Genomic DNA, 25,939 nt, shown 5'->3' with positions numbered 1-25,939 from the left:
AATATTGAAGCTTCCAAACTGCCTGATTGGGACCCAACGGCGAGTCAGGAACAAAACGCCAACGCTTTCGGATAATATCGCCGTGCAAGCCCTTGCAGTCGAGGGCGAAACCAGCAAAAGTGAGCGAGAAGCCCAATGCTATAGCACTTCATGACCGTTTCTTCGGCGGAATTCACCATCGGCCCGGTCGCTGGCCCACCGCTTGCACTTGGAAAGCCACCACTGGGAGTCTCGTTGCTGCCGCGGTGGCGTTCGTTGCGTAACTGGACCCCGCAAGACCAGACCTATCAGCTGCGAATTCGGCGCTTGGATGCCAATTTGCGTCGGCTTCCTTTTCCGCTGACCGGCCATCAACAACCTACATCCGACGCCTTTCCCGAAATCCCGGAAGATCAGACGGCGCCAGTTCCCGAGGTCTCGTGAGTTTGACTCGTCGAAGGCCTCCGATTGCGTGAATGCGGAGGTCCAGCTGGAAGGAGGATAGCTGCCGTTCTTGGCCCCCGGCAACCCTCAACACCAACCATAACAGAAGACGATATCGGGTCAGCATATAGGCCAGGGGAGAGAAACAACCAACCCCTGCCACCCAACGCCGAACAAAGAGCACACTCCGGTCCAGACAGCAAACAAGAGGCAGGCGCAATCGCTCAAGCCTATCTTCCGCTCCCCGCTCTCTCTATCTCCCTCAATTTCACCTGCTCTTCCACCTCACCCTGCTCACCCACCTGGCCCACCTCTGCACGTCCTCGCGCTCCGCCAGCCGCTCGACGCTCGCCCACTCGCGCGCCAGCTGCTCGTTGCCCGCGACCGAGTGCACGAACGAGTGGCACGCGCGGCACAACCACGCCACCTTGTTCAACTCCCACTCCTCGGCCCACCCGCGCCGGACTGCCTTGGCGTGCATCGAGCGCGGGATCAGGTGGTGGTACGTCAGCGGCACCCAGTCGCGATCGCACAGCTCGCACGCCGACGCCCGCGTCTGCGTCCACACCGGCGGCGCCGCGGCCGCCGTCGCCGCGTATGCGGCGATGACGGGGCCGAGGAAGGAGGGCAGGGACGTGAGCGCGTCCGGCAGCAGGTTGTAGGTGGCGAGCGAGTCGGCGACGGAGGTGGGGAGAGGGGCGGCGATGGCGTCGAGGAGGGCGGGCGAGAGCGGGTCGGCGTACTTGTCCGAGAGCGCAGGGTCGGCCTGCGTGGCGGAGTAGGAGAGCGTGCGGAGATCGGTGGGGAGGGAGGGGAAGATTTCGAGCGCGAGATACTGATAGCGGCGCCGGAGATGTTAGCTAGGTGAATTGGACACGGAGGTGGTGAGGATGGTCACTTCTACGAATTCCCCGAGCTCCTCGGCGTCGTTGCTCTGGCGCGCATCGTCCTGGCCGTCTTTTGGGTAAACGGGCTTAATCGCACTCTTGCGGCCCTTGGCTGCGCGTCGCTTCGACACCTTGGGTGGCTTGATAGCAAGCTTGCGGATGACGGGCTCGGAGAGGCAATCGCGGAAGGTGGAGAAGTTGGATTCCTCGTCAGCGGGGATCATGCTGGCAAGCATCGTGCTCAATTCTACTGTAGAGTGAGTTGAAGGCTGCTGTTGTAGCCATGATCCTCAGCAGGTTCGTGGCGTCCACCGGGTAAGGCTCCATCGTGGATTGAAGTGGCTCGGGAATGGGCCAGCGAGCTGCGTCATAGCCGCGTCTACATTTACCTTATCCCCGCACCCTTCTGATCAACAATTCCATGTCCTTTGAAATCATAGACCGGAGCATTGTAACAACACAAACTGCATCAGACGCTTTTACGAAACCCCGTTTGTCTCGACATCTGTTCCGCCATGACTGGCAAAGTAATTGTTGCGTTCGATGCGTACGGCACCCTCTTGTCGACCGAGTCCATCGCCAAGCAGCTTGCGGAGTATTTCGGCCATGACAAGGCGCAGACTGTAGCTGCAACATGGAGAAAATACCAACTGGAGTATACTTGGAGGCTCAACAGCATGAGTGCGTAAGAGAATGCAGCTAGCACCACGTCCTTCAGCTGACATACATACCATGCCAGACCAATATGAACCCTTCTCGGCCATCACGCAGCGCTCCTTGAAGCATGCCCTCAGAGAGGCGAACGTCTCGCTAGCTCAGAGCGACGTTGACGCCTTGATGAAAGCTTACGACTCGCTTTCCATTTTCCCGGATGTCGCCCCATGCCTCACGTCTCTCAAGTCCAAAGCCTCGATCACAGCCGTTGTGTTCTCCAACGGAACTCAAAGCATGGTCTCCAACAGTGTCAACCATTCTCCCGACCTTGCTCCCCACGCTTCCGCATTCTCGGATATCGTGGTAGTGGAGCCGGTCAAGAAGTACAAGCCCGCGCCGGAGGTTTACATGCATCTTGCTGAGAGGGTGGGTAAAAAGCCGACCAAGATGGGCGACTTATGGCTGGTAAGCGGAAATCCGTTCGACATTGTCGGAGCTAGGGCGGTGGGGATGAAGGCGGCGTGGGTGGATCGCGCTGGTGCAGGATGGCAGGATGCCTTGGTTGTTGGACAGCAGGGAGAGCCGACAGTTGTGCTGAAAAGCTTAGAAGACCTCCCAGCAGCCCTCGAGAAACACGCGGAGGCTTAGGTGACAACAGATCTGGGAGTACGACCCGCGGTCCTATCCACCGGCGTTAAGTGATATTAGCACCCCTCTGCGTGCCATTATGCCTACACTGGTCCCCCAAAGGTGTAAGAGGCGCGCCAAGGTCGGTGGAATCAGCATTTGATCCCCGAATCCGCGCGCAGCTCTCCAATGGTTGGCAGAGGCGTGGAGATGTATCGTCAAATGTATTTCCTTAGCTCTCACAGATAATCAAGAGAGCCTAGGGGTAAGCTGACGAGACGTCGCTCTCCCCTCCATTTTCCCCTCCAACTACCCACGGAGTAAAGGATTTCGGAGTGAATATGAAGGGTTGTAGTTTTATGTTAGAGAGGAAACAAACGGTGGCCGCAGCGCGAAAGCTTTTGAAGGGATTTCGGGCCCTGGCGCTAAGCCTGTGCGGGCCGGAGGGGCGGTTGACAAAAGAACGAGCGCTGTTTCGCTCGCTGCCCAAAGCACCACAAGACCCCTCCAGTCTCCCGCAAATACCGCCCGCCTGATTTGTTCCGCCGTCGACCAACACACCGCGTCCACGCACCGCACACACTTTTGCCCAGGACCCCTGTTTGAACCGACGCCTCCGTCCACAGCACCACCACTGCGTTGAAATCCCCGCGCCCTGCTCGAGTCATAACCCAGTCCGCCGGCGATCCTCGAGCCTCCGCACCAGAAATCCACATTTTCAGCAAACATGTCTTCCAGAGGACGCGCCGGAAAGTACATGAAGCCCAAGCGTGGCGGTACGGACCCATACACACCAGCTATGCATTTTCCCTAGTTCTGACTGCTTTTGTGACAGGCGGCAAGCACTTCAGCAAAAACCTCGCGCCTCTCGGCCCTGATGGCGAACAAATGGGCATGTGGGGTGTACGTTACACGAGCCCCTTGACGATGCAGGATATACTGACTCCTGCGCCAGGAGCCTACCGACAAGAAGGACGAGTCTTCAGAGGAAGAGGACTCCTCTGAGGAGGAATCCTCGTCGGAGGACGACAAGCCCCAGAAGCAGGACATGACGCGCGAGGAGCGCCGCGCCGCGGCGAAGGCGCGCAAGGAGGCCGCGATTGCAAAGCAGAAGGCGAGGGCTGCCGAGCCGGGCGACCTGCCGCCCTCCGACTCCGAGTCCGACGAAGACGAAAGCGACATGCCCGCGAACCCCAACCACACCGCCAAGGCCGCGAAGCAGGCCGTCGCCCCCACGGCGTCGTCATCAGCGGCACCGGCGCCGTCCAAGAGCAAGGACACGCCCGTCAGTCAGCTGTCGCGCCGCGAGCGCGAGGCGCTGGAGGCTCAGCAGGCCAAGGAGCGCTACCAGAAGCTGCACGCAGAGGGCAAGACGGACCAGGCGAAGGCGGATCTCGAGAGGTTGAAGCTTGTGCGTGAGCGCCGTGAGGCGGAGACTGCGCGCAAGAAGGCCGAGGCCGAGGAGAAGGCGGAGCATGAGAAGGCTAAGGCGGACCAGATTGCGCGTCAGGAACGCCAGAGGGAGCTGCAGCGGAACAAGCTGGCCAACAAGAAGAAGGGCAAGAAATGAGCGGTTTTTGGCCGATCGGTTGCGACACCGAGAGGGTGAACCAGACAGCGCTGCCTTGAAAATGGACGTTGTTTGGATGACGGCACGGCAAGATGATCCTGCGAATAGAGAGAGCTGCATAGCCTGCGGCTTTACCACGAATTCGGATTTTTCAATCGTGCCGAACAAGGAACGATGCTCGAGCATGTGCTGGCGTGACTGTCGGCAGCAATAACAAGGCCTCTGTCTCTTATCCATTCCAGCTATGCTGCATAAAACTTTAGCTCAAGTGAGCAACACTACAGTATTTGTAAACTCCCACGGTCTCTAGAGCGCAAATATTGCGAAGACGACTTGATTTCAAAACACTGACATTAGCGACGACGTAGAGAGTAGTTTGAGGGCTATAGCTAACGAGATGCAGTCCTCGGCAAACGCTATGTTGCGAGAATATGGATTTGCAGTCCACCAGTGGACTCGGACATTCCCCGGCCATGCGAATGAAATTTCCATTGCCCCGAAGGTACTGACTAGGTATACGAGTCTGACCGGCTTTTTTATGCCGAGCGAGTTTCAATATCATGCTGGCTGGGCTCGTCACATTTCCGGCAGTTCCAGACTGGTTGCCTTGGTGCCAGTGTCGTCTTCTGAACTCAAACTCCCATCGGATCAATGCGTTGCACTACTCTGCACCCTCGAGAGCTGATAAGAATGGACGACGAAATAAACAACCCTCCACATGCCTGTTAGACAGGCAGCGCTAGAACCCGGACAACATGGTCTGCCCTTACAAGATCTCAGGCGCTGCGGCAAGGGCGCAGAAGGCTAAAACTCGCGAGCACGTACCAAGTTTGCTTTCTTTTTCACATTCCACTACGCTGTCACAACCTTATGCACGGGTCGGTAGATTGGGCGAAACCGTTACGATTCGAACCTACCAGCTTGTCTGGAATGGCGTTGCGCTCTTGACGACGGGACAACATACGAATTCTTGGAAGAATCGAGGAATAGCGAGCTCAGAGGAATGGAGAAGACGATGAGCCATAAGATGACCGAGAAAGTACTGGGACTGAAAGTGGAAAGTACGCCTGATTATTGTTCGTTACTGGGGTGGACACGAAAGACTCCCTCGACCGGACAAGTTCGGGTTTGAGGATGGTTGTATGTGCAAGATGTGCCCCACTAATGGGAAGATGAGCTCTCACGGTGAGGCTGACTCAATCTACTGTTAACTTTTACTGTTGTCAATCAAACAAATAGTGAGGCTTGCTGGACCCCAACTACGCTCGCCTCGTACAATGGGTGCGGATGAATGAGTAGCCTGCAAGCGAAGATGCCCAACGGACCTTGGTTTTCGGATAAGGAGCTTCTCTGGGAATGTGGGGACCAAGATACGTGATTATTGGGAATGCTGAGATGGCAAGCCGTATGATTCAGCAGCATAATCAGCGGAGCATCCGGAAGTTACATTGCTTTTTTACTTCGATGATTATCTTCTTGTAGGGCAGCAATAGCACGTCTGAAATCGCCGGAACCGGAGCTGGTTCCTGGAGACGTGGTGAGACATTTGCGGCAGCCAGATTCGCTTGGAACCTCCCTATGAGATTCGTCCGTCTAGATTCGTTGTGGTTTCCGTTGTGGTTTTGCCGCGAGGAGTTAGACTGCGGACGCCTTTCCCATTCAAGCCCACTGCGCTGAAACATGATAGAAAAAGTCTTACGGAACGCCGTTTTTGTAGACCCTGTATGCATACTGGTTGCCGAGTTGGGTCGCTGAGTTGGAGAATCGGCATGTCTTTTAGCGCATCGAGGGGCATGGCGCAAAAGCTTAAAGACTCCCCATGAAGCAGGAAAGCGGGGCATGACTAGTGCCCGGGCGTCGGCTGTCAAGCCAGTGTTTTGGAAAGCATCCCGAGGGCGGAGGACGCGGAAAGAATAAGGTAGGGGGAGTTAGTCACGTCAAGCTAAAGCATTGAGACAACCTGCTGCATGGGCCGCTTAAGGTACATCCTATTGGCGGAGAGCGGTTTGAGGTCTCGGGAGATAGAGAGAACTTCTGCTTGGTAGTAACGGGTGGAGATGGTGAAATGCGACACTCTGCTGCCTCCATCTCAAAGACAGGCGAATATTGCAGGGGCATAATGGCGGAGGAAAAGTACAGATAAGGATGAATGCCATGACGATGTCGACCAGGCGGGGCCCGGGTCTGTGCTGAGCGGTCTCCGCAGGACGTGGGGCGAAGAGGGTTCCAACGGCGGCAGCCGGGGCCGGGGGTCGAGAATGCTGGGCGGGCCTGCTGTCGGAGGCCGCTCTGGGTGCTGTGTGTGTGAGAGAAAGATGGTGTTTTGCGTTGCACGCGTTGTTTCGCTGGGCGATCAGAGGGCCCCGGCCAGCATCTGTCCTGGGCACTGTTTCAAAGCGCGGGACGAGGGGCTCGCGTAGGTATGGGCGAGGGGGTGCGCGTGCGCTATTGCGGATGCAGCACCGGCACTGGCTGCGCGGCGCACGGCGGTGCGATCCCATCGAGCTGAGGGCAGCGGGAGGGTGTGGTGCTGGATGTGGATGCTCGCATCTGTGAGGCCACGCGCGTTGTCCTCCACGCGCCAAGCCCACGAGTGCATCCATCGCTTCTCACCCGGCCGGAACGGCGCTGGGATGGCGGATAGCGCTGACAGGGGACGTCTCGGTGGCAGCGAACGGGCAGGCAGCGCCTCCAGGCACAGCCAACCCGGTCTCTGGAGCGCACTTGGTGAGACTCTAGCGGGCGATCGCCAGGATCCAACGTGGCCGGCCGCTGCGGAGCTCTTGATGCGCTGCTGTGGACGCAAGGGCGGACCCTGACAGGCGGCGCTTGGGGCTTGGGGCGCGCGCAAATCGTCGTGCCCCAGCTGTCGGTGGCTGCTGCAGGGGGCCTGCTGCTATAGCCGCGGCTGTCCTTATTTGCTGTGCGCTCGGCCGGCGCCTGCTCTCTCGGGCGGCGGCGGCTAGTGTCGCCTGGCGCAAGACAATCCAGGGGCATTTTTTCAAAACCACCGTGCTGCTGGGTAGCCCCGCAGCGTGCTACACCACGCTCTTTCGCGTGGGCAGGTCATGGTCTCCGCCGTCGCTGCCGGCTGTTGACGCTCACCCTTCCCGCTGGCCAGTGCTCCACCTCGCGGATCGCGCTCCAGGGGCATCAAGGTCCACCGCAGCTCCAGCACTGCAGCAGTTGCACCGCGTCGCCGGCCAGACTGCAATTTCCCGCGCGCATTCTCCAGCCCATTGGCCGCTTGCAGCACGGAGTCCTGTGCGCGCTCGCCGCCAGACCCTTTTGCGCGACGCCCATGAGCCCGCGCTATGGAAGCTCGCGACCCATCCCTCCCGCCACAAGCTTCGAACCATTCCACGCCTGCAGTCACCCAAGGAGCTATGCGTGACGAGTCGCCGCCGCGCACGCCTACCCAGCACAAGGGCAAGGCTCCAATGCGCGCCCTGGATACCCAGACCGCGAACCATGCGACAACCTTCTTCGAGGATGAGACGCCGGTAGACAAAAGACGCAGCGGAGCCACAGAGCTGTCAATCATGTCGCGCGACTCGCACGACCTTCACTTCAGGGACGTGACGCGTGAGTCGGTCGTCGATAACATGCTGCTCTCGCTCGACAGCCTCCACAACCCTGGTACCGGTGGCCCCATGCACTTCGGCCTATACAACGGCTTCAACGACGACAACGACGACGACGACGAACCCTTCCAGTCCTCCGTGTCGCGCTTCTCTCCGCCGCCACACTTCCGCAGCCCTCATCACAACCCTTCTGACTACGACGCCCGCGATGACACTTCCGCCCGCTACGCGCACCACCACCTCCGTGGCCGCCGCAGCAACAGCACCAGCAACTTCCGCTCCGACCTGGACAGAATGGAAGGTATGGGGTCAAGGGGCTATGGGTCGGCAAGGATGAGCTCCGACACCGCTCGGAAACCGTTGTACGGCGAGGGCAGTGTTGCGCAGCATTCGAGAGGACAAGGCAGGAAAGGCAGCGCTTCATCCAGCGTGGACTATGGCTATAGCACTCAGGTCCTCCCTCCCGGCTCGAGGCACACAAATCGGTCGGCCAGCTTTGACAACGGCTACGACCGCCGGCCCTTCGGCAGTGACGAGATGTCGCCTACATCCGTCCTGAACAGAGGCAGACCAAATGTCTTCGACTTCCCAGCCTATGACGCTGCGCCCACGCCGACCATCCCGACGAGGCCGCGTAGATTTGAAGACCTCCCACCTTCAGCGCCAGGATACGACTATGCGCCTCAACAATCGCCGTTCGGGTCCCTGCCGGTCCATGTTCCAGCTGTGGCGGCACCGGCGTCAAGGCGAAACAGTATTCGTTCGTCGTCAAGCAAGGGGCCATGGAACAGCAAGGCACGGGGGCCAGACGCGAGCATTCGGGCCCAGGCCACCGAATTCGTCAACGCAGTCAATATTCGAGAACTGCCGCCAATCCCTGCGTTCGCCGATAACACGACACCAAGCAAGCCGTCGACGCCACAAACCAAAGAGCCGCCCAAGGAGCGCCGTGGGTTCTTCAGTCGTGTGTTCGGAGGCGGCAGGAGCCAGCCGCCCCAGGAACCCCGCGCAACGCCACAGCTAGCTCCTCTCGACACCCGCTCTCCAGAGCAGGCGAAACGCCCCTCCACGACGCCTGCACAGCACAATACCTCGCAACTCGGACCTAGAACAGCGACTCGTTCAGGCTCAACAGCAGCAACGCCGCAAAAACAGCCCACAGAGCCCCAGCAACCAAGGACATTGACCAAGAAAAACTCGTCCTTTTTCCGCAGGCGAAAGAAGTCTGTGACGGAGGAGCCCCTGCCACCCCCGGTCCCTGTACAGGTGCAGCGTGCAGGGGATATTGGGACCTCGGTGCTACCAAGCCCGGCGGCAAGCAGCTTACGAAATGCGATGAAGGATTATCTGAGCGATCAGCAGGCTGCAACTCCCCGCGAAGCGTACTACGACACTAGGGAACTGCAGAGTCCCGTAGACGACGGCGACGACCACCCCGGTGGGTTTTCACCCGATTACACGCCCCACAGGGATGCGACTATCCGAACAGTCAAACCTGGCTCGCGTGGAACAGATGACGGAGTGGCACCTGCGATCGAAGATATTCAGGATTTGCACAACCGCACCGTCGACAGCCCGAAGTATAAACTTAAGGTGAAGCGTGGAAAGGGGCCATCGGCTAGGGCGAACGACGACTCTTCGTTTCTCGCCGACAGTAGCGAGCAAGAGGACAAAGCCGGCAATCTCTCAAACCCATCAAAAGGTCAAACGATGTCCGTGCCAGAGCAGTCCAGAAGACCTGCCACCAGCCCTACCGCGTCATCCGCTGTTCAACACACATCATCAGGGAGGGAAGCCCTCGGGTCCCGACAGAGAGCAAACGTTGGAGAGAAGAGGACGGAAGTGCATCCGAGTTCCTCAGCAGCGCAGAATCTATCTGGGTTCGCAGAAGGCCATGACGAGGACGGCTGGGTCATTACGACACCATCCAGGAGGGAGACCGTTGACAGTGACGCCAATGGCAAGAATAACCGAGTCTGGCTCGAACCGACGTCTTCCGAAGAGAAACTCGATGAACAAACCTCCCTGTCTCTGCCCCTGGAAGGCGCCCAACCGACTCCTGCCGATCGCTCGCCCATCACTCCCAGCGACGCCTATCAATCCGCATCGAGCCTCCCTATTGTGCAGGTCGAGGGTGGCAATATCAGAACCTCGGTTGAGGTCGAACGCACAGCTCCTGTGGCGGCCAGTGAAGAACCAACCGACGAAGACCGTGAGAAGGCGCAGCAAATATACGATGGCGACGAGAGTTTTCTTGCGAAGAGCAGGTCTGCAGCATGGCTTGGCGGAAACACCCCACTCAGTGCTCGTTGTCGTAAGGCTTACATGGAAATTTACGAGTGGACCGGATTCAGCATTCTGCTCGCCATGCGAGATATGTGCAACAGGCTGGTTCTGAAGGGAGAGACGCAAGAGGTGGATCGAGTTCTTGATGCGTTCGCTAACAGATGGTGTGAATGCAATCCAAACCACGGATTCAAGTCGCCAGGTATGTGTCGTCATTTTTTTCAGGCCCCCATCCATGCTGACTATCGGTATAGGCGCGGTCCACACCATCTGCTACTCATTGCTACTTTTGAACACTGATCTCCATATGGCGGATATCGAGTCGAGAATGACCCGCAGTCAATTCGTGAAGAATACCCTACCGACCATTCGCAGCGTTGTTGATGCCGAGTTGGAAGAAGCCGAGGAGAACGCACACAACCAATCCCGAAGCCAAACACCCGTGGACGATGCCTCCACGCCTATATCACCAACCTTTGAGAACAGGCAAAGACCGTCCGTGGATCTCACCACCAAGAGGTCAAAGAATCGCCTGTCAATCAGACCAGCCATGGGACTTCGCACGGATTCCGATGGTTACCCGACGAATCCGGATGCTGGTGCTGGTGATGCATGCACTGTCCTAGTCAAAGCACCGTTTGATGGCTCAATGAAGAACTGGGAGTTCCAGGTTGAGATTGTCCTGAAAGAATTCTACAGCTCGATCAAGCACCAAAAGCTTCCATTGCACGGCGTCGACAGTACTCCAGCGCAGTCGTCAAACAATCTTTCGGTTGCTGGCGTGTTGAGGCGGACACCGTCTGTTCTCAGCAAAGCTCCCTCGGACACGACGAGTTACCGAGGCCGTCACAGCGAGTTCCGCTCAGCAACTGCTCGATGGAATTCGAAGACGCGGTCGAGGCCGAAGTTGTACCCAAACTCAACGATTGGGTCGAGCCGAACCAGCTTGGACGACCAATCTGTTTTCAGCCCAGCTGGCTCGAGCAAATGGAGCACTTATTCCATGGGCAAAACCGGCACCTCCATGTCCGTGGACTCGTTGGGAACGCACTTTGCTGCTCCTGACTATCAACAGTCCATTGGGTTTGCAAACGCGCTCAGTCAGGCCATTATTCGCGAGGGCAATGAGGAGAACCACACCATTGCAAGCTACGAGGAAAATGGCCGTACTGCTCCCCTCCTTGAAGATGAATCTCTCGAGCTGCACGGTCCACCGTGGGCTAAGGAGGGTATCCTGAAGCACAAGCACCACCTTGAGGCCATGGACAAGAAGTCCAAGGACCGCCATTGGAACGAAGTCTTTGCTGTTATCGAGAAGGGTTACATGAAGATCTTCACATTTAACATGAATGCCAAGGCTGCCAGGTCGAAGGCGAAGAGAAGGCCTTCTGCTGGTGGCGTTGTGGGCGGTGGTAACTGGGCAGACAATGCAGAAGAGCTCCACTCGTTCTTGCTTCGGCAAACCATGGCTAGTACCTTGCCGCCTCCAGGGTATTCCAAGACCAGGCCGCATGTGTTTGCGCTCTCACTACCCACCGGTGCGGTGCACCTGTTCCAAGCAGGCACCTCGGACAATGTGAGAGAGTATGTCCAAACTGCAAACTACTGGTCCGCGCGTTTGTCGAAGGAGCCTCTTGTTGGTGGCGTCAGCAACATCGAATATGGTTGGAGCGACAACGTTATCAATACAGCACTCATCGGCAGACCAGAGAGCTCTCCGACGACAATTGGTAACAGCGGTGCGCCTCGCCAGAGCATCCAAAGCTCTATCCGCAGCTCCATGGATCATGGCACGATGAAGCCGCGGCTGCCTGGTGACAAGGTTGTCCTTTCGGATTGGACGCCGCCGTCTCAGAGCATGATGGCAAGCAACCTCATGGAAGTCGACCAACACAAGGCTCTGTCGGCGTACGTCAAGAATGTTGAAGAGGAAATGCAGAGACACCAGGAGCTGAGGGCGCCGCTGATGATTGCTGTGAGTTTATTTTTCGTCTCCATTTACACCAAGCATACTGACTCTTTCAGTTCTCTCCCCGCCATCCGAATGCCGGCAAGGCTATGGCCAACTTCGAAAAGAAGTCCGCCTACCTTTTGCGTGAGCTAGTCAAGTTTAAGACTTATATCGATGCGCTCGACTACGCCAATGATACGAGAGACAAGATTTACAAAGAGCGCGAGGAGCGTCTGAAGGCCGAAGAGGAAGCCAAGAAGGAAGAGGAACAGGGTGACGAGGAAGCAGCCAAGGACGAGGATGACATGTCCGCCACTGCCCTCGCCCAATCCTATGGCAGCCTCATGAGTGCTTTCGATTCTCCACAGCGCTAATCCGCAACCGCTTTTCTTAGAAGTCCCCTGAGGTTTGCGACTTGGAACCATCCGAGACGACAGCGGCGCTTACATTGGCGGGGACGGTCGAGGCTAGTAAGATCGCAGTACTAATGACGACGGCCTTCAGAGCCACCTCGATCGCGACGTCGCACTGGCCTCGCTGTGCTAGGTCTCACTTGCGTTCACTCCTTGATGGGGCCTACAAATTTTTAATTCTTCGAGTTTACAGTTTTTTTTCTTTTTTCTCCCGAGTTGATCTATTACTTGCAGGAAGGATACGATCGATTTCGCTGCGTCCTTATCAGCAATTGGTTACGACCTCACGGCGCGGCATGCACGTTATGTTTTTTCCTTCTCTTCTTTTCGAGCGTGGTGATACCAACTCTCGTGCATCTCACAATACCCTGTCTTTGATCGACCTTTTCTTTGTTGGAGGGGAGTCGTCCCCGCCATTTCCTTATTTCTCGATTCTGCTATCAGGCAAACTTCACATCATGTGCCGTGGAGAAGTTCGGGTCCTGAAATCATCTTTCTCTTCTGGGTTTCGTGCGCATGCATTAGTACCTCTTTGCCTCGCTCGGCGCTCTGGGTTGGATTCTCGGGTGGATGAGAGCTAACAGGGCAGCTTGCTGTTTTGCCGAATTTACAGTCCGTGTTCATTTTCTTGTAGCATTTGGTCGGTCAGTGGGCAGGAGGTCAGTCTGAAATGTCAAAACCTTTTTTTCTTTTTCGTTATTGGATGGGGACATAGAACCGCGGAACGGTTGTCTACCATCACTACCAAAAATAAGCCCATTCTGCTCCTTTCTTACTGGATACCAAAACAAATCCCTTTCTTTCTCACTCTGGGTAAAACTTTTCCTATCCTTCATCGTTCCTTACAGCGCATAGCATATACACTCTCGTAGCAAATCTTGTACAGCACAGAATGACCAACTATGGATACCCCGTTTCCTATATCATCATCAAATTGAATTCATCATCGGACCTTTACACTCCATGCAAGTCAAGCGACACTATACAAAGGACATCAAACTTACGTTTTCCAAGAGCCGCATTTAATTGAGGGGTCTCGGTTCGCCTGGACTTCTCGTCGGGTGGTCCAGATTTCCACAGCTGGAAGAATTAGAAAAATTAAAACACGAAGCTAGCTTCGGATGATGCCGACGGGAATGTGGAGGTGGCGCTGTGTCAAATAATGTGGGATCGCGTCGTGCTAGCGAGTTGGTCAAATGCTAGCGCTAAGTACCGATGAGGAAGGTCGGGGCGCACAATGGAGGGCTTTTTGAGTTTTCCGGCTTCGCGCTCATCGACGTAAATTGCTCCTTTGCCTTTCAAGCGAGATCCGGACCTGCATGAGATGGCGTACACTGCCGTGGCTGAAACCGAAGGTGCGTGGCTTGGTCGTGTTGTTAGTTTGGTCGGCTCCGTCCGATCGGTTACGCCGTCCGTGTACTAGGTATGTGATGAGGGGGGCTATTTGGGCCCGACGAGTGATAGACTGTAGACAAGGCCTTCCCAGTTCGGCCAACGTTGCGAAGAGGAAGGATCGGTAAGCCGAACCTCGCCTTCGACAAAGATCAGCTTGGTTGATGCGATCTAGATGCGCCATGCAGGATCGCGAGACTTAAGCTTATCTTGCACAGGGCAGACGCTCCACGATCGCTTGCGCTATAACAGCACGGGCTGTTGTCAAGGCGCTCGGACAGGGGTCGATGCGTTCGGGCTTGGTGGAGGCGTGATATCTGAAAGAGACCTGAGAGATTCGATCGAGAGCACGGAGACGCCAACACGATTACGATCTGAGTGTGCTGCGACTGGCGAGTGACCTCGAGCTTGCAAGTAATCTTCAGTCTTCTCCGTCACCCTCGCATTCATTTCTGGCCTTGCGTGGCAGGCCTTCGGCTCAGGCGCTCGGCATCGGGAAGAAAGCTTTAACTTGTACGCACGCAACGCAACCACGGCGGATGATGACTTCCTCGCCACAGGCTCCATCACTCTCGCTCGTGCACCAATCATCCCGCCAGCGCCAGCGTGGGCGCTCCGCTTGCCTCTCCGCTTTCCTCTTCGGGCTAGCGCTCCGCTGCACCCACCAACAACCTCCTCATCACTCTCGGCTGCTCGTGCCGTGCCACCGCATATCGACCCACCACACGGTGCCCCGGCCTTCATCTTCCCGCGCGCGAAGTTCCGGTTTGCCACCCCACCGTCGTCTCCACCTTGGTTCTGAAACAGCGTTCTGGATGGGCCGGTAAAAGGATCTCCAGAAATTGTTATTAAAGTTTTCCTTTCTTTTTTCTTCCCGTCGGCACGCTCGTGTTGCCCGCGGGGTGCTCAAAGTCAAAGGTGCATATTGTGGCCCCCCGCGTGCACGCACTCGTTCGTCTGGGCAGGACGTACGGACGGGCAATGGAAAGCGCGTCGAGAAGTCGTTGGACCCACCGCCGTCCCTCCCGCGATCCACCGTTGAACGTCGCGCGGAAGAGCCGGGTGCCATCGGGTGGCTTTGCAGGACCACCGGCTGCTTATCATTCGCCGGTACGGTGTCCAGATGTAAAATCACTCGGACCATGTTTTCCGCGCCTGAGATGGAGCTGTTGCTTTTTCGCCCTCCCGTGATATTCCGATGGCCAGTATTCAGCCACCGCCATCATCGCAAGTCTCTCGAGGCCAGCGACGTGACGACTGCTAGAGAAGAGACAGCGCCGCTGGGTCGACGTTCGCGTCAGTGACCTTCGCAGTCCGATCCGCCACACACAACAATTGTAATAGAGCACGGCCAGCAGCAGCGTCTCATGAGTGTCAGTCAGCAGAAGCGGCGGCAGCAGACGACGAATCTGCACTACCCCTCACAACTGACCAATTTCGTTCCACACAGCACGCCTCAATGGCCGAATCGCAGCGCAAAGAGTGAGTGCCAGCCTGAGTGAAAGAGATGTTACGCAGAAGCAGGAATGGAACAACCCCGCGTAAGATCCTCCACGGGTTGGAGCCTGATAAAAGGGCTCGTTGCAGCCATGGCTGCTCTGTATCATGGAACTTGGACTTGGCGCCATGGTCCGTACCTGGATGCTGTGCAGAACGCCATTCTTTGGCCATGGAGCTTCGGCGTGAAGTACTAGCGGATGCACCGTTGTCAATACCGCCTCCAGCTGCCCAAACTACACATGACCGTGAAGCCAACTCGGGATAATTTGTGGCTAGAACAGGCTCTTCATGAAAAGTCAGCTGGCACTGATAGTTGGGAGCTGCTTCACGAAGACGAGCAACAAGACATTCGAGTCACATGAGCAGGAAGACACATGATCATGGCGAGAAGCCCTTACGACTCGCATTTTTGAGCTAGTTAGCTACTGTAGTCAATGGCAGTACCAATGTTCCCGCCAACCTAGAATAGACCTTGTCCGTCAGACCGTTGTGGCAGCACCACCTTGCACACTTTTCACCAGATCCAACCCGTTGATATACCTCGAAGCAGAGAAATGGGCGAAGCCCGGAAGAGAGAGCCTCTCAAATGTACCACATGGAGAAGTCGATGCCCTGAGAGTTGTTCATGGGCGTGATGGGAGCAACCTCGGTAGGCGTCTTCTCAGAAGTCGAAGTAGCCGTCTCCTTGGGCTCCGTGGTCTGCTTCTTGCCAGACGAAGGGTTGCCGTCCGAGGCGTGGCCACGAGCACGCTGAGAAGCCAAGTGAGCGTAGTAGACCGCAGGGAAGAGGCTGACCGGAGTCGTGGAGCGGATGTACTGGAAGCTGTGCTCGAAGAGCATCTGCTGGATCTCCTCAGAGCTCATGCCGGCCTCGTTCATGAGAACCGTGTAGTGGACGGGACGGGCAGTACCCTTGATGGCCGAGTGGGCGCAGAGGTAGAAGTCGAACTGGAAGGGGTGCGTGACACCAGTCTCGACAAGGGTTCCGGGGTTGGGGTTGCCGTTGCGGTCACCGTGCTTGCCCTCGGGGAAGAAACGAACGTGGTGGCGCTTCGAAGCGACGATCACAACGAACTTGGCGGTGTGCTTCGGGGCGAAGCGCTTGAAGAGGTTCTTGATGTCGCGCACCTCCTGCTCCAAGACGTGCTGGTACTGGGGCTCAGAAACGCCGTCGCGGAAGTAGATGACACGCTGAGGAAGACTGCCCTGGCCAACACTGCCCATCCAGTGAGTGACCATGCGACCAAGGAGATTTTCGATGTTTGGAGTGGAGATCATCTCGACGCGGAAGCCGTTGGTATCGCACTGAGCCGCATAGCGCGTCAGCGTCGTGTTCAACGACATGGTGATGGCAGCGAACGAGCCGGTAGAGCCGTCCTTGAGAGCACCGGGAGCAGGGTGGGACACGTCGGCACCAATAGCCATGGTCGGGATCTTGGCGTTGCTCGGAGCAATCTTGGTAAGAGCACCGGTAGCCCTGGAGGTGAAGCCGCCAAGCTTGGCGTTGACCTTCATGCAGACGTTGGAGATGTACTGGTCCTGGTTCTTGATGACGTGGGCCGACTGGAGAAACTGGGTAACGACACCAAGGCGGCACTCGCAAATCTTCTTGATGCGGTTGTAGGTCTCAGCGTTGCGGTCAGGAACCACGAAGAAGAGGAGCTGCGGCCGGAACTGGTTCATGTTGCCAGTCGCGTTCCACAGGTTCAGAACCATCTCGGTGCCCTGCTGGAGGGTGCCGGGCATGAGCTGGAATTTGGCGTTCTGGACATCGCCACCATGCTTCTTGTAGACCTCGACAAAGCGGCCAAAGAAGCGCTTGGCAGACTCAGCGTCAACAGCTCCACGGCCCTGAACGACGCAGACACCCCAAGACTTGAGCGGGACCGTGTTCTTGCCCAGGAACTTCTTGCCGAGCAACATCCAGCGGCCCTTGCCAGCCTCATTGGGCGCAACGTGAGCCTGGTTGCCCGCACCACCGAAGGTGACCTGCGGCGGCTGCAGCTGGCGCGCCTTGACAACGACGGGCTTGGGGTCAATATTGAGGCCGAAATGTTTAAGGGCGGGATCGGAAGGCCAGCTCAACATTTCGAGGCCGTGGTCGATGCTCTTCCAACGCTCCTGCGGAGGCGTGACAGCGAACTTGATCATGTTGCTCTGGAAAAAGATCAGTTTCAGACCAGCGACATCGAACCAAGGGAGTTACTCACAGTCTGCTTCTCGTTGAGCTTGAAGGGGTACCTCTGGTTCTGCACGATCTTGCAGACCTCCATGGGCATGTAGATGTCCTTCTTGGTCATCTTGAGCAGAGGCAGACCGTCGATGACCATGATGTCGTACTTGCGGCGGAAGTACTCGGCAACCGTCATCCAGGTGCGATTCTCACCGTCACGAATCTCGATCTTGTGCTGATGGGGAGTACGTGACATGACCTTGTCGATCATGTAGGTCGGAAGTTGGCCGGTCTCGGTGTCGACACCACGGTGGCCAACGATGACCCTAACCTTGCTGAGGCGCTTGAGGTTCGTCTTCATCATGGACTTGTCCCACTTGTCCTGAGCCGCCGCGTACGCGCCCTTGAACGCCCCAGGGTTGGGGATGTTCAACATGTGCAAGACGGCCTCCTGGACCCGGAGATCCTGGAAGAAGGTGCCGTTGGCCACGTCAACGGTAACGGTCAGACAAGGCTTGTTGGCGGGATTGGTGGCAACTCTCATGGATGAGAAAACACCCTTGAAGGCCTCGACGGCACCGGTGAGGTTAACACGAGTATCACCACGGGAGAAGAAGGACTTCTTGATCTGCGTGTACTGTCCAGAGGGAGTCTCGCGCATGAGGTGATCCAAGAAGATGATGGCCCTGTGAAAGCCTGTCAGTATGGCTCATGAGCGTCACAAAAACAGGGAATGAACTCACTCGGTGATCTCGTTGGCATAGTCAGTCTTGCCGGCAAGATAGGCGCCCAGAAGGTCGAAGCGCAAAGTCTTCGTGCATCGTATGTGGAACCGGTGCTTGTTCTTTCCCTTGCGGTCCTCACGAGGATTGCGACCTCGCTCAGCATCAAGGTCAACCTCAAGGCTGGTGGAGTCCATCTTGTTGAGCGACCAGGCGATCTTGTTACCATCAAACAACCAGCCGTTGCCGAGCTTGGCCTTGACGGTCTTGGACTCCCAGACGTTCATGATGAGACCACGCTTCTCAGTGCCAGAGCCGATGTTGACCTGCGAAAAACGGATCGTCAGCAGCTGTTGGAGGGATCATGTACGAGGGAGGTGTACTTACGTCGTACTGGTAGACGGGCTTGGTAGGCATCTGGGCGACGTTGAACGTGTTCAACTTGACGGGAACCTCCTTGCCCTGCATGTTGAGCTTGGCAGGTCGGGGCGGGATGTAGTTTGGCACGGCAAGCTGTGCCTCATCGTTAGTCCTGGCGTCCGCATGCCTGAAGGCGGCCATCTTGAGAGTCGAATGGGAAGGAGATGGTGGTGAAGAAGGTTGATTGTGCTTGAGCAATTGGTGCAATTGGAGTGACAATAGATTGCAACCAGTCGCTGTCGCTGTGGATGAAGAAAGAAAGAGGAAGAGGAAGAAGGCCCACATCGCCTTTTATCCATCACCACCAAGCTGCGAATGCTGGGACTGCATGCAGCTCAACCTCCATCACGCGAATGAAGGCTGGTGCAAGGACCGCCATGTGGTACCGCGTAGCTTGTTGGGAAGACACATGGGCGTTGTGGGAGCTTCATGCACAAGCCCTGTGACTGGACCGCGTGAAGATGGGAACTTGGACCTGCATGTGGCTGCATGGCACAAGCAGCACAGACGGGCTGCGAAGGACGAGACGTGGAGCAACGGGCATTGGATGAGGGGAAATGGACTTTGACTTACACCGCGAGAGGCGAAGTGGGCAGCCATGCCGAGCGAGTCCATCACGTTGCGGGCGGTGATGTCGAAGGTGGCGCCAGGGCGCTGAGGATCGGCGTTTCCATCGAAGCGAGGCAGTGACTGAGGAGAAGAACGGGACTCGGACGAGTGCTCAGGACTGTTGCGCTGAACACCAGGCGACTGGCTCGTCTTGCCGTCCGACGACGAAGGCTCGCCGCAGGACGAGGCGGCAGCCTCAAGCCTGGCACGACGCTTTCCGGCACCAGCCATTGTGAACTTCTGTAAGAGGACTGCATCAGCGACACGGTTCAATGATGCGGTGTGATACCCCAGCTTGATGATGCGCGTCAAGCTGCAGAGCAAGGGCGAATACTCACTTGACCTGAGCGAAGTGTTCTTCGTGACGTTCTTTTTTTGTGTGGGAGCGGGCGGGCGTGTCTGTTGTCGAAAGCGCTTCCGTTGAGTGAGGGCTGTTGCGGCGATGTTAGCTTCTGATGCGTTGCGATGGAGGATGATGTTGCTATGCAACGCGAAGTGAGGAAGTAAAGTCCAATGCAGCAGCGATGGCTGATGATGATGACCAGCGAATGCAAATGATGATGGACAGCACGATGCAGACGACGCAACGCAGCTCCGCCGCCATCCATCCGGCTGGCTCTAGCATCTTGCAAAACCGAACCGAGGCACAGTGACATGCTAGCCGGGCGAGTGCCTCGCCGCGGGGTGACACGACGATTGAGTTGCTTGATGGCAAACACAGACGAGCGGACATGGGTTGCGCCTCTCTGCTGGCGGGGTGGAACGTACCTTGTCTTGCTTGTGGCGATGGGAGGAGCTTGCTCAAGAAAGGCGAGAAGCGAGGGCGGTCTTGAGGGAGACGGTTGGTGGAGGAAGAGGGTTGGTTGGTCGCAGAAGAGGAGGATATGTAGGCACTCGATCTGGATGACGCCACGGGGTCCGCTGATCGCTGCACAGTGTAGGAAGGCACGAGGCGCTCATGGCTGCAGGCACGGGACGCTCACGAGGAAGGAGCGCGGGTCTCATGCGCTGCCGGGCCATGTGGACCGCGCGACCGGCGCCCGTAATTGACGCGTCTGGCAGGAGTCGCAGATTCACGATTGAACGGACGCGCGGTGCGGCCAATCTCTAGGCTATATTCCGGCCCAGATGGACGTACAGGATCCACGCAGCCAGGTGTTGTGCATGTCCCGCTTCACCAAGACATACCCAGCCGCTATCCACAGTCATCGCCGCCCGACGCATGATTGCCAGCTCGCTTGAGTGCACGGCCATTGGATGAAATGGGCAATCGGTACGCAGCCCTAGGGCGCGCCATCCTCATCTACGGCGTGGCGCAACTCGTCGATTCCTTTGCAACGACACCTTGCAAGGAAGAGACCACATCGACGCGCTGGTGCGAACGGCAACGACAGCAAGAAACCAATGAAGAACAGGAGACAGGGGTGTCGCCAATTTTCGTTGCGTGGACGACAACCAAGAAGACGACGTTGAGGTTGAGGATCGCGTTTGAAGTCTCGACAAGCTTTGACGCCAGCCCTGTCTCCCCACATCCGCTCCCCACATTCAGCCCTACGACGCCGCAACCCTATATCTTTCCAAGATTGAAATGTACGTTAGTCTTTACGACCTCGGTACGACCTCGGTGGCATTCAAGAGAATGCGCTGATCACCCCTGACTTACAACAGTCCGCCAGTTTTTCTTCAAAGCACCGTGTTGCTCCTGCGGCGGTTCGCCGACCAGCATCGCCCGATTCGTCCGCGAATTACTTAGCGCAAGCGCCCCCAACCCATATCCCGATTCGCGACGTCCGAATGGCCACGACCAGACCGGAGCCCTTGCAAATCAATCACTACGAAATAAGTCTTGGTGTCGTCCTCGCAGATTCTACCGACGCCCCGCTTCAATGCTTGTTGTTGATTCGCATTTCTTTGGGCGCGTGCGAAAGTGCCTGGTTTGAAAGACAATTAAGAATTGGTCAACACAAAACTGATGGAACTGTGGACATTGGTCAAAGATACAACCGATGTGCTTGCATAAAGCGAGGTATGCCAAGAAGGTGACGGTAAAGGTTACACAAAGCTAGGATTGCGGCTGGCATCACAAAAAGTCATTGGAGGTTGTGATGAATATGTCAGAAGGGACCAGGCACCCGAAAAGTGGCAAGAAATGTTTTGAGAAGAAACAGCTCATTCAGGGATGGTTGGATAGCCTCCATATGTACATACATGCACACACATAATCTTCTGCTCCGGTGGAATGCATTGGAATCGAGAAAGCTGAGCTGGACTCCGCCACTGTGGCGAATTGGTACGCTTTCTGTTGGCAGTATGTCTGCTCGGTCCAAGAAGTTTAACATCAAGACTTTCATGACTGTGGTATTTTTCCAAGAACGTGCTATGGTGGTGGCGATGAACGGACTTGCGAACCGCCTGGAACTCATGGACAATACCATTGGAGCAACAGCGGGTTGATCGCTTGTTCTTTGGCGCCGTGCAAGTCCAATGGCCTCGTAGTTCGCATATCGAAGCTGCACACCAAGGCCGTTAACGTGGAGACGTCGCCGACGAAGCGTCTACCCGCCATACCATCCTTGACCAGGAATGTGACCCTGGAAAATCTACAGTCCTGCACAAACATGAGTGAGGACAACACCACGAGAGATTCCGTGAGGTTCGAAAGCCAGGTGACAGAGCAGCCCGCGGGAAGGTCCACGGGTATCGAGAAAACATTTGCGCCAGCGACCGGGCACATGACATTGGACATCACCACAGAGACAGCGGAGTTCGGCCCATAGAGGTCTCAACCGGACGCCATTGATTTAGTCTTTTACTTATTGTACATATCCCATGCCCGCGTTATTGCAGCGTTTGGCCGCAGATAGAGAAAAATCAGGGCGCGAAGACCCATAGCGTATCGCAAATTACGAAATGAGGAGGGGAAATTGGAAGAAACGCCATCATGCTCTTATGGGTAAGCCCGCCCTTCCTCAAACCCTTCCCATCATTACTCAGCTTTACGGAGAGGAAGAGAGAGGGAGAGATCCTGCTTTTCAGATTGAATGGGCGCCGATAGAACCCGCGCTATGTGGTAAGGAGAGGGTGACTGAATGAAACCTATGCAGAAGAGGTATAGCCGCGGCCGCACGTGCAGTATTACCGTACCCCACCATGGAGTACCTGATCAAATCGCCGTAAGTGACCCTACTACTGGTACCTCTCATGTTGCTGTCCATTCTGTCTCAATTTTCCAAAATTCGAAATTCTTCACTCAGCTTGCGCCCATGTATGAGTATTTTTATGTTTGACTGCCGAAGAGGGCCGACTTTGAGGTTAATACGACGATGGTGCAGGCCTTAGCGATAGTAAGGGTTGGGGCCGTTCATCGGCATCTGACCCATCGGGTGTCCGGCGCCAGGGATCTGACGGAGTGGCTCGATCCTATGTTGCGGCGGCCATGTCTGCGGCAGCTGCACGTTCCGCAGCACATCAACAACCCTTTCGGGAATGAACCGCACAGAGTTGTACGTGTGGGCCGACGGGATAATACTGAGGATGAAGGTGAGGTCGCGGGGCAGAGGCGTAGGCTGGCCCCCGGCGCCCCCTGCTTGTGTGCTGTTAGCACCGTCGCGGCCGAGATTGCGGCCCTGCTGCGCAGCAAGGCGCCGACCGGCGGCACCCTTGAGCGGCGACTCTCCGCGCGCAATCTTGCGCGGTTGCACGGCCGAATCGTTGTCAGAGTCGTCGGGGACGTAGGGGCGCTTGGGTGAATCGCGTGCTTGGACGGGAGGAGGGCGGGGAGAGTCGATCACCGAGGGAGGCACAGAAGGAGCGGGAGGCTGTTGCTGTGGAACAGGCGCTGCCGGCTGCGCGACTTGTGCTGGTTGCTCCATGCCCGGTGGAGGCTTCGGTCGCGCCTGTGTGAGAGGTGAGATAATGGGGCGCATGGCGGTAGGGTCGAAAGATGGCTTGGAATAGCGGCGAGAGAAGTGAGCGAGTTGAGCATCCTCTGGGAACAGCTCTGACATGCGCTTCTCGAGCTCCTGGATCTGGCTGAGCTCGCCGTAGTGCGACTCATACTCATGGAAAAAGGCATAAATAGGCTTGGCCTTGGAGAGAGTCTCGGGCTTTTGCGCAAGCCTGCTGACCGTCGTCTTGAAGACTGCCCTTGCGTTGGTGATGTCGTTCTTTGCAATGAGGTGCTTAAGGTACTCCAATGCGAACTCCTCATCTTCAGGGAACAGCTTCATGCCACGTTCTAAGATCTTCGTCGCAGCCGGGTCGTTGTAGCAGTGATGCTCGATCAGGGCACTGGCAACATACACATCACTCGTGATGCGACCGGCCTTACGAGCGTCTGCAAACACTTGGCGGAAGCCGCCAATCCTCTCACCAGGCTTACCCTTGCCCTGAATCCGGCGCATAGCTCTAATAAGCGCGATCCACGCAAAGGAGACTGTCCTGGAGAGAAGTTTGATTTGTGCAGCATTGCCCTTCTGTATCGCCTCAACCTGAGCCTGAAGAGCAGCTTCCTTGGCCTTGGCAGCGCTGTTGTCCTCTTGGTCGTCGTCGTCGTCATCGGCCTGTTCTTCCTCGTTGTTGTCAGATTGCTGCGCATACATTTCCCTGATTCGGGTGACCATGTCGGTTTCGCGAGCTTTTGTCTTGTTGATCAACGCGTAAAGAGCATCCAGCGTTTTCTGGTATGGCTCGCGGACGAGCTCGCCACGGCGGACGACGCTATCTTCACCCTCTTCGGTTGCCGACGTTATTTCAATCCGATCAGCGCGCCTGAAAGCAAGCAAGCAGCTTTCCGGATTGGCCTCACAGCCCTTGGCGAGGAAGTCATTGCCTTCGGATTCCAGATCATTCTGGAAAGCGAACTCAGCCGCATCGTACCACATTTCGGGCCAGAAGCGGAGAGCCATCAGTGCTTGCTTGTAAACGAAGATTACACGGGACTTGAATGCAGTGGAGTCTTCTTCTTTCAGCACCAATGGGTCTTCCTTCTCCCAAGCAATCCACTTCTTCCAAATGTCGACTTGCTTCACATACTCGAGATCACCATCAAACCCAAGAGCAGGCGGCAGCTTCGCAAGGGTCGTCCTGTTTAAGTCCCTGGTAATGTTCTCCAATGCAACAATGGAGCTACGGGCAGTCATATAGGCAGGGGACTTTTCCTGAAGGAACTTGCGGCCCTTTAGAAGTGGGTTAGTGGCTGGCAACAAACATTCGCAATCCGGGGTTGCTTACAGTGACCTTGTTCAATCCCATTTCAAAGCGATCGTACTGTTTCCAGAGTGCCGTGACTGCGTCGGTGGGGACACAGATGGCCTTTTGGTAGGCCTTGCGCAACAAGTCCATCTTCTGCTGATCCTGCCAAGTGCTCCCACCAACATTTCCGGGACCGGATTCGATGAACTCGACGTAGTCTTGCCAAAGCTGGCCGGCGTCTTTGTCCATGCCCACGTTCTGGAGGACAAAGTCGTAGGCCAAGGAGACGGTTTGACGAGCGGCACCGGTTGCATCTGCTGTGAGGTTGTTGCGTCTCCGGATGTAAGTAAGGTAAGTAGACCACAGCTCAACATGGGGCACCTGGAGAAGGGATTGCTCGAAGATGCGCTCGACGGCATAGAAGTTGTTAGCCTGCAACTCCATGTTCGCGTACGCCACCCATTGGTCGGCCTGGAATCATGTATCAGCTCGAAAAGCGGCCACAAAGCGGACTGGTCTAGCTTACCGCGTTGGGGAAAATCTTGAAGAAGCGGGCGTATACGGCGCGAGCCTCCTCGAGCTTGTCACGCCGCCTATACTCGCTGATCAAGCTCAGCCAAGCGTCCAAGTCGCCGCGCGGGTCCTCCTGAATCCTGTCTTCAAGAATCCCAATGCGGTCCTGCGGCAGACGCGCCTTGGAGGTCGGCTGCACAGCCGCATGGGTCTGGGGCTGGGGATTGACAGACGCAGCGGAATCAGCAGGAGGAAGTGCGCTTTGAGCGCCATTGGAAACACCTGAAACACCCTGATCTTGTGCAGCTTTATGTATTGGTACATTTGATGATGAAGGAAGTGCATTGACTGGAGTCTGAGAAACAGAACGCTCTGGCGTATGCGTAGAACCCGGCGCAGAAACCTTCACTCCCTGAGCACCAGCTGCTTTTGCGACGGGGGACTCGTCCTCATCGTCCTCGTCATCTACGACAAACCCACCCATTGTGCGTGGCGGCTTGGCCTGGGTCTTCTGGTCGGGCACGGCGGACGCGGTGCGCGACGGGGCCTGCGAGGCGGGCTGCGACGGCGTCGGCGTGGACGTTTGCTGAGCAGACTCAGCTGGAGCGGGAGCGGAACTAGGGTCGTATGCGGATGTGTCGGGCATCAGAGCGGACGGGTCGTAGTCCTCGTCATCATCATCGGCGGGCGCAGCCTGCTGCGGGTCGTCCTGCTGGGCTTCTTCGCTCTGTTGCGGCTCGCTGCCATTGCCAAAGGCGGCGGCAGCATCAGACTGCAGCGACTGCAGAAAGGCCATCTCGGGGGTCATGTCCGCCATGGTGACGGTGGGCCGGCTTTGTCGAGTAGCTGCAGCTGCAGCTGAGGGGCGGCGACAGCTGTAAAGCTGCACAGTCAGTTGCGGGATCGGCGCTGGGGTCGGACGCGCAAAAACGCGATGGCAGCGCTGGGGCAGGATCGACGGCCGGGCGCGGGGTGGGGGTGCGCGTAGCCTTTGTCCTTGGGCGGGTGGCTGCAGCTGTGCG

The 25,939-nt window shown here is 56.8% G+C and overlaps 6 protein-coding genes across 6 annotated transcripts; 3 read left to right on the top strand and 3 right to left on the bottom strand.

Moving 5' to 3' along the window:
• Window positions 1-691: 691 nt before the first annotated feature.
• SLS55_005615 (uncharacterized protein) lies at window positions 692-1,534 on the bottom strand (the record flags this gene model as incomplete). The annotated part of the gene is made up of 2 exons (XM_066777062.1): window positions 692-1,258; window positions 1,322-1,534. The coding sequence occupies 2 exons, from the start codon at window positions 1,532-1,534 to the stop codon at window positions 692-694; spliced, it is 780 nt and encodes a 259-aa protein (XP_066632904.1).
• Window positions 1,535-1,825: 291 nt separating this feature from the next.
• On the top strand, window positions 1,826-2,612 carry SLS55_005614 (uncharacterized protein; the record flags this gene model as incomplete). The annotated part of the gene is made up of 2 exons (XM_066777061.1): window positions 1,826-1,991; window positions 2,050-2,612. 2 exons carry the CDS (start codon window positions 1,826-1,828, stop codon window positions 2,610-2,612), a joined length of 729 nt encoding a protein of 242 aa, XP_066632903.1.
• A 706-nt stretch (window positions 2,613-3,318) lies between these two features.
• Window positions 3,319-4,161, top strand: SLS55_005613 (uncharacterized protein; the record flags this gene model as incomplete). The annotated part of the gene is made up of 3 exons (XM_066777060.1): window positions 3,319-3,367; window positions 3,427-3,494; window positions 3,547-4,161. 3 exons carry the CDS (start codon window positions 3,319-3,321, stop codon window positions 4,159-4,161), a joined length of 732 nt encoding a protein of 243 aa, XP_066632902.1.
• A 3,314-nt stretch (window positions 4,162-7,475) lies between these two features.
• Window positions 7,476-12,356, top strand: SLS55_005612 (uncharacterized protein; the record flags this gene model as incomplete). Its single annotated transcript, XM_066777059.1, has 4 exons — window positions 7,476-8,046; window positions 8,908-10,233; window positions 10,286-12,006; window positions 12,057-12,356. 4 exons carry the CDS (start codon window positions 7,476-7,478, stop codon window positions 12,354-12,356), a joined length of 3,918 nt encoding a protein of 1,305 aa, XP_066632901.1.
• Window positions 12,357-15,869: 3,513 nt separating this feature from the next.
• ago1 (Protein argonaute) lies at window positions 15,870-19,442 on the bottom strand (the record flags this gene model as incomplete). Its single annotated transcript, XM_066777058.1, has 5 exons — window positions 15,870-17,444; window positions 17,498-18,146; window positions 18,204-18,508; window positions 18,570-18,695; window positions 19,176-19,442. The coding sequence occupies 5 exons, from the start codon at window positions 19,440-19,442 to the stop codon at window positions 15,870-15,872; spliced, it is 2,922 nt and encodes a 973-aa protein (XP_066632900.1).
• A 3,104-nt stretch (window positions 19,443-22,546) lies between these two features.
• On the bottom strand, window positions 22,547-25,734 carry RNA14 (mRNA 3'-end-processing protein rna14; the record flags this gene model as incomplete). Its single annotated transcript, XM_066777057.1, has 3 exons — window positions 22,547-24,388; window positions 24,444-24,875; window positions 24,931-25,734. 3 exons carry the CDS (start codon window positions 25,732-25,734, stop codon window positions 22,547-22,549), a joined length of 3,078 nt encoding a protein of 1,025 aa, XP_066632899.1.
• Between the last annotated feature and the right edge of the window lie 205 nt (window positions 25,735-25,939).

Source organism: Diplodia seriata, assembly GCF_021436955.1.
Source record: "Diplodia seriata strain FDS-637 chromosome Unknown scaffold_5, whole genome shotgun sequence".
NCBI classification, from domain to species: domain Eukaryota; kingdom Fungi; phylum Ascomycota; class Dothideomycetes; order Botryosphaeriales; family Botryosphaeriaceae; genus Diplodia; species Diplodia seriata.
Note: the sequence above shows the minus strand (reverse complement) of the source record. Positions and strands in the feature narration are given on the sequence as shown.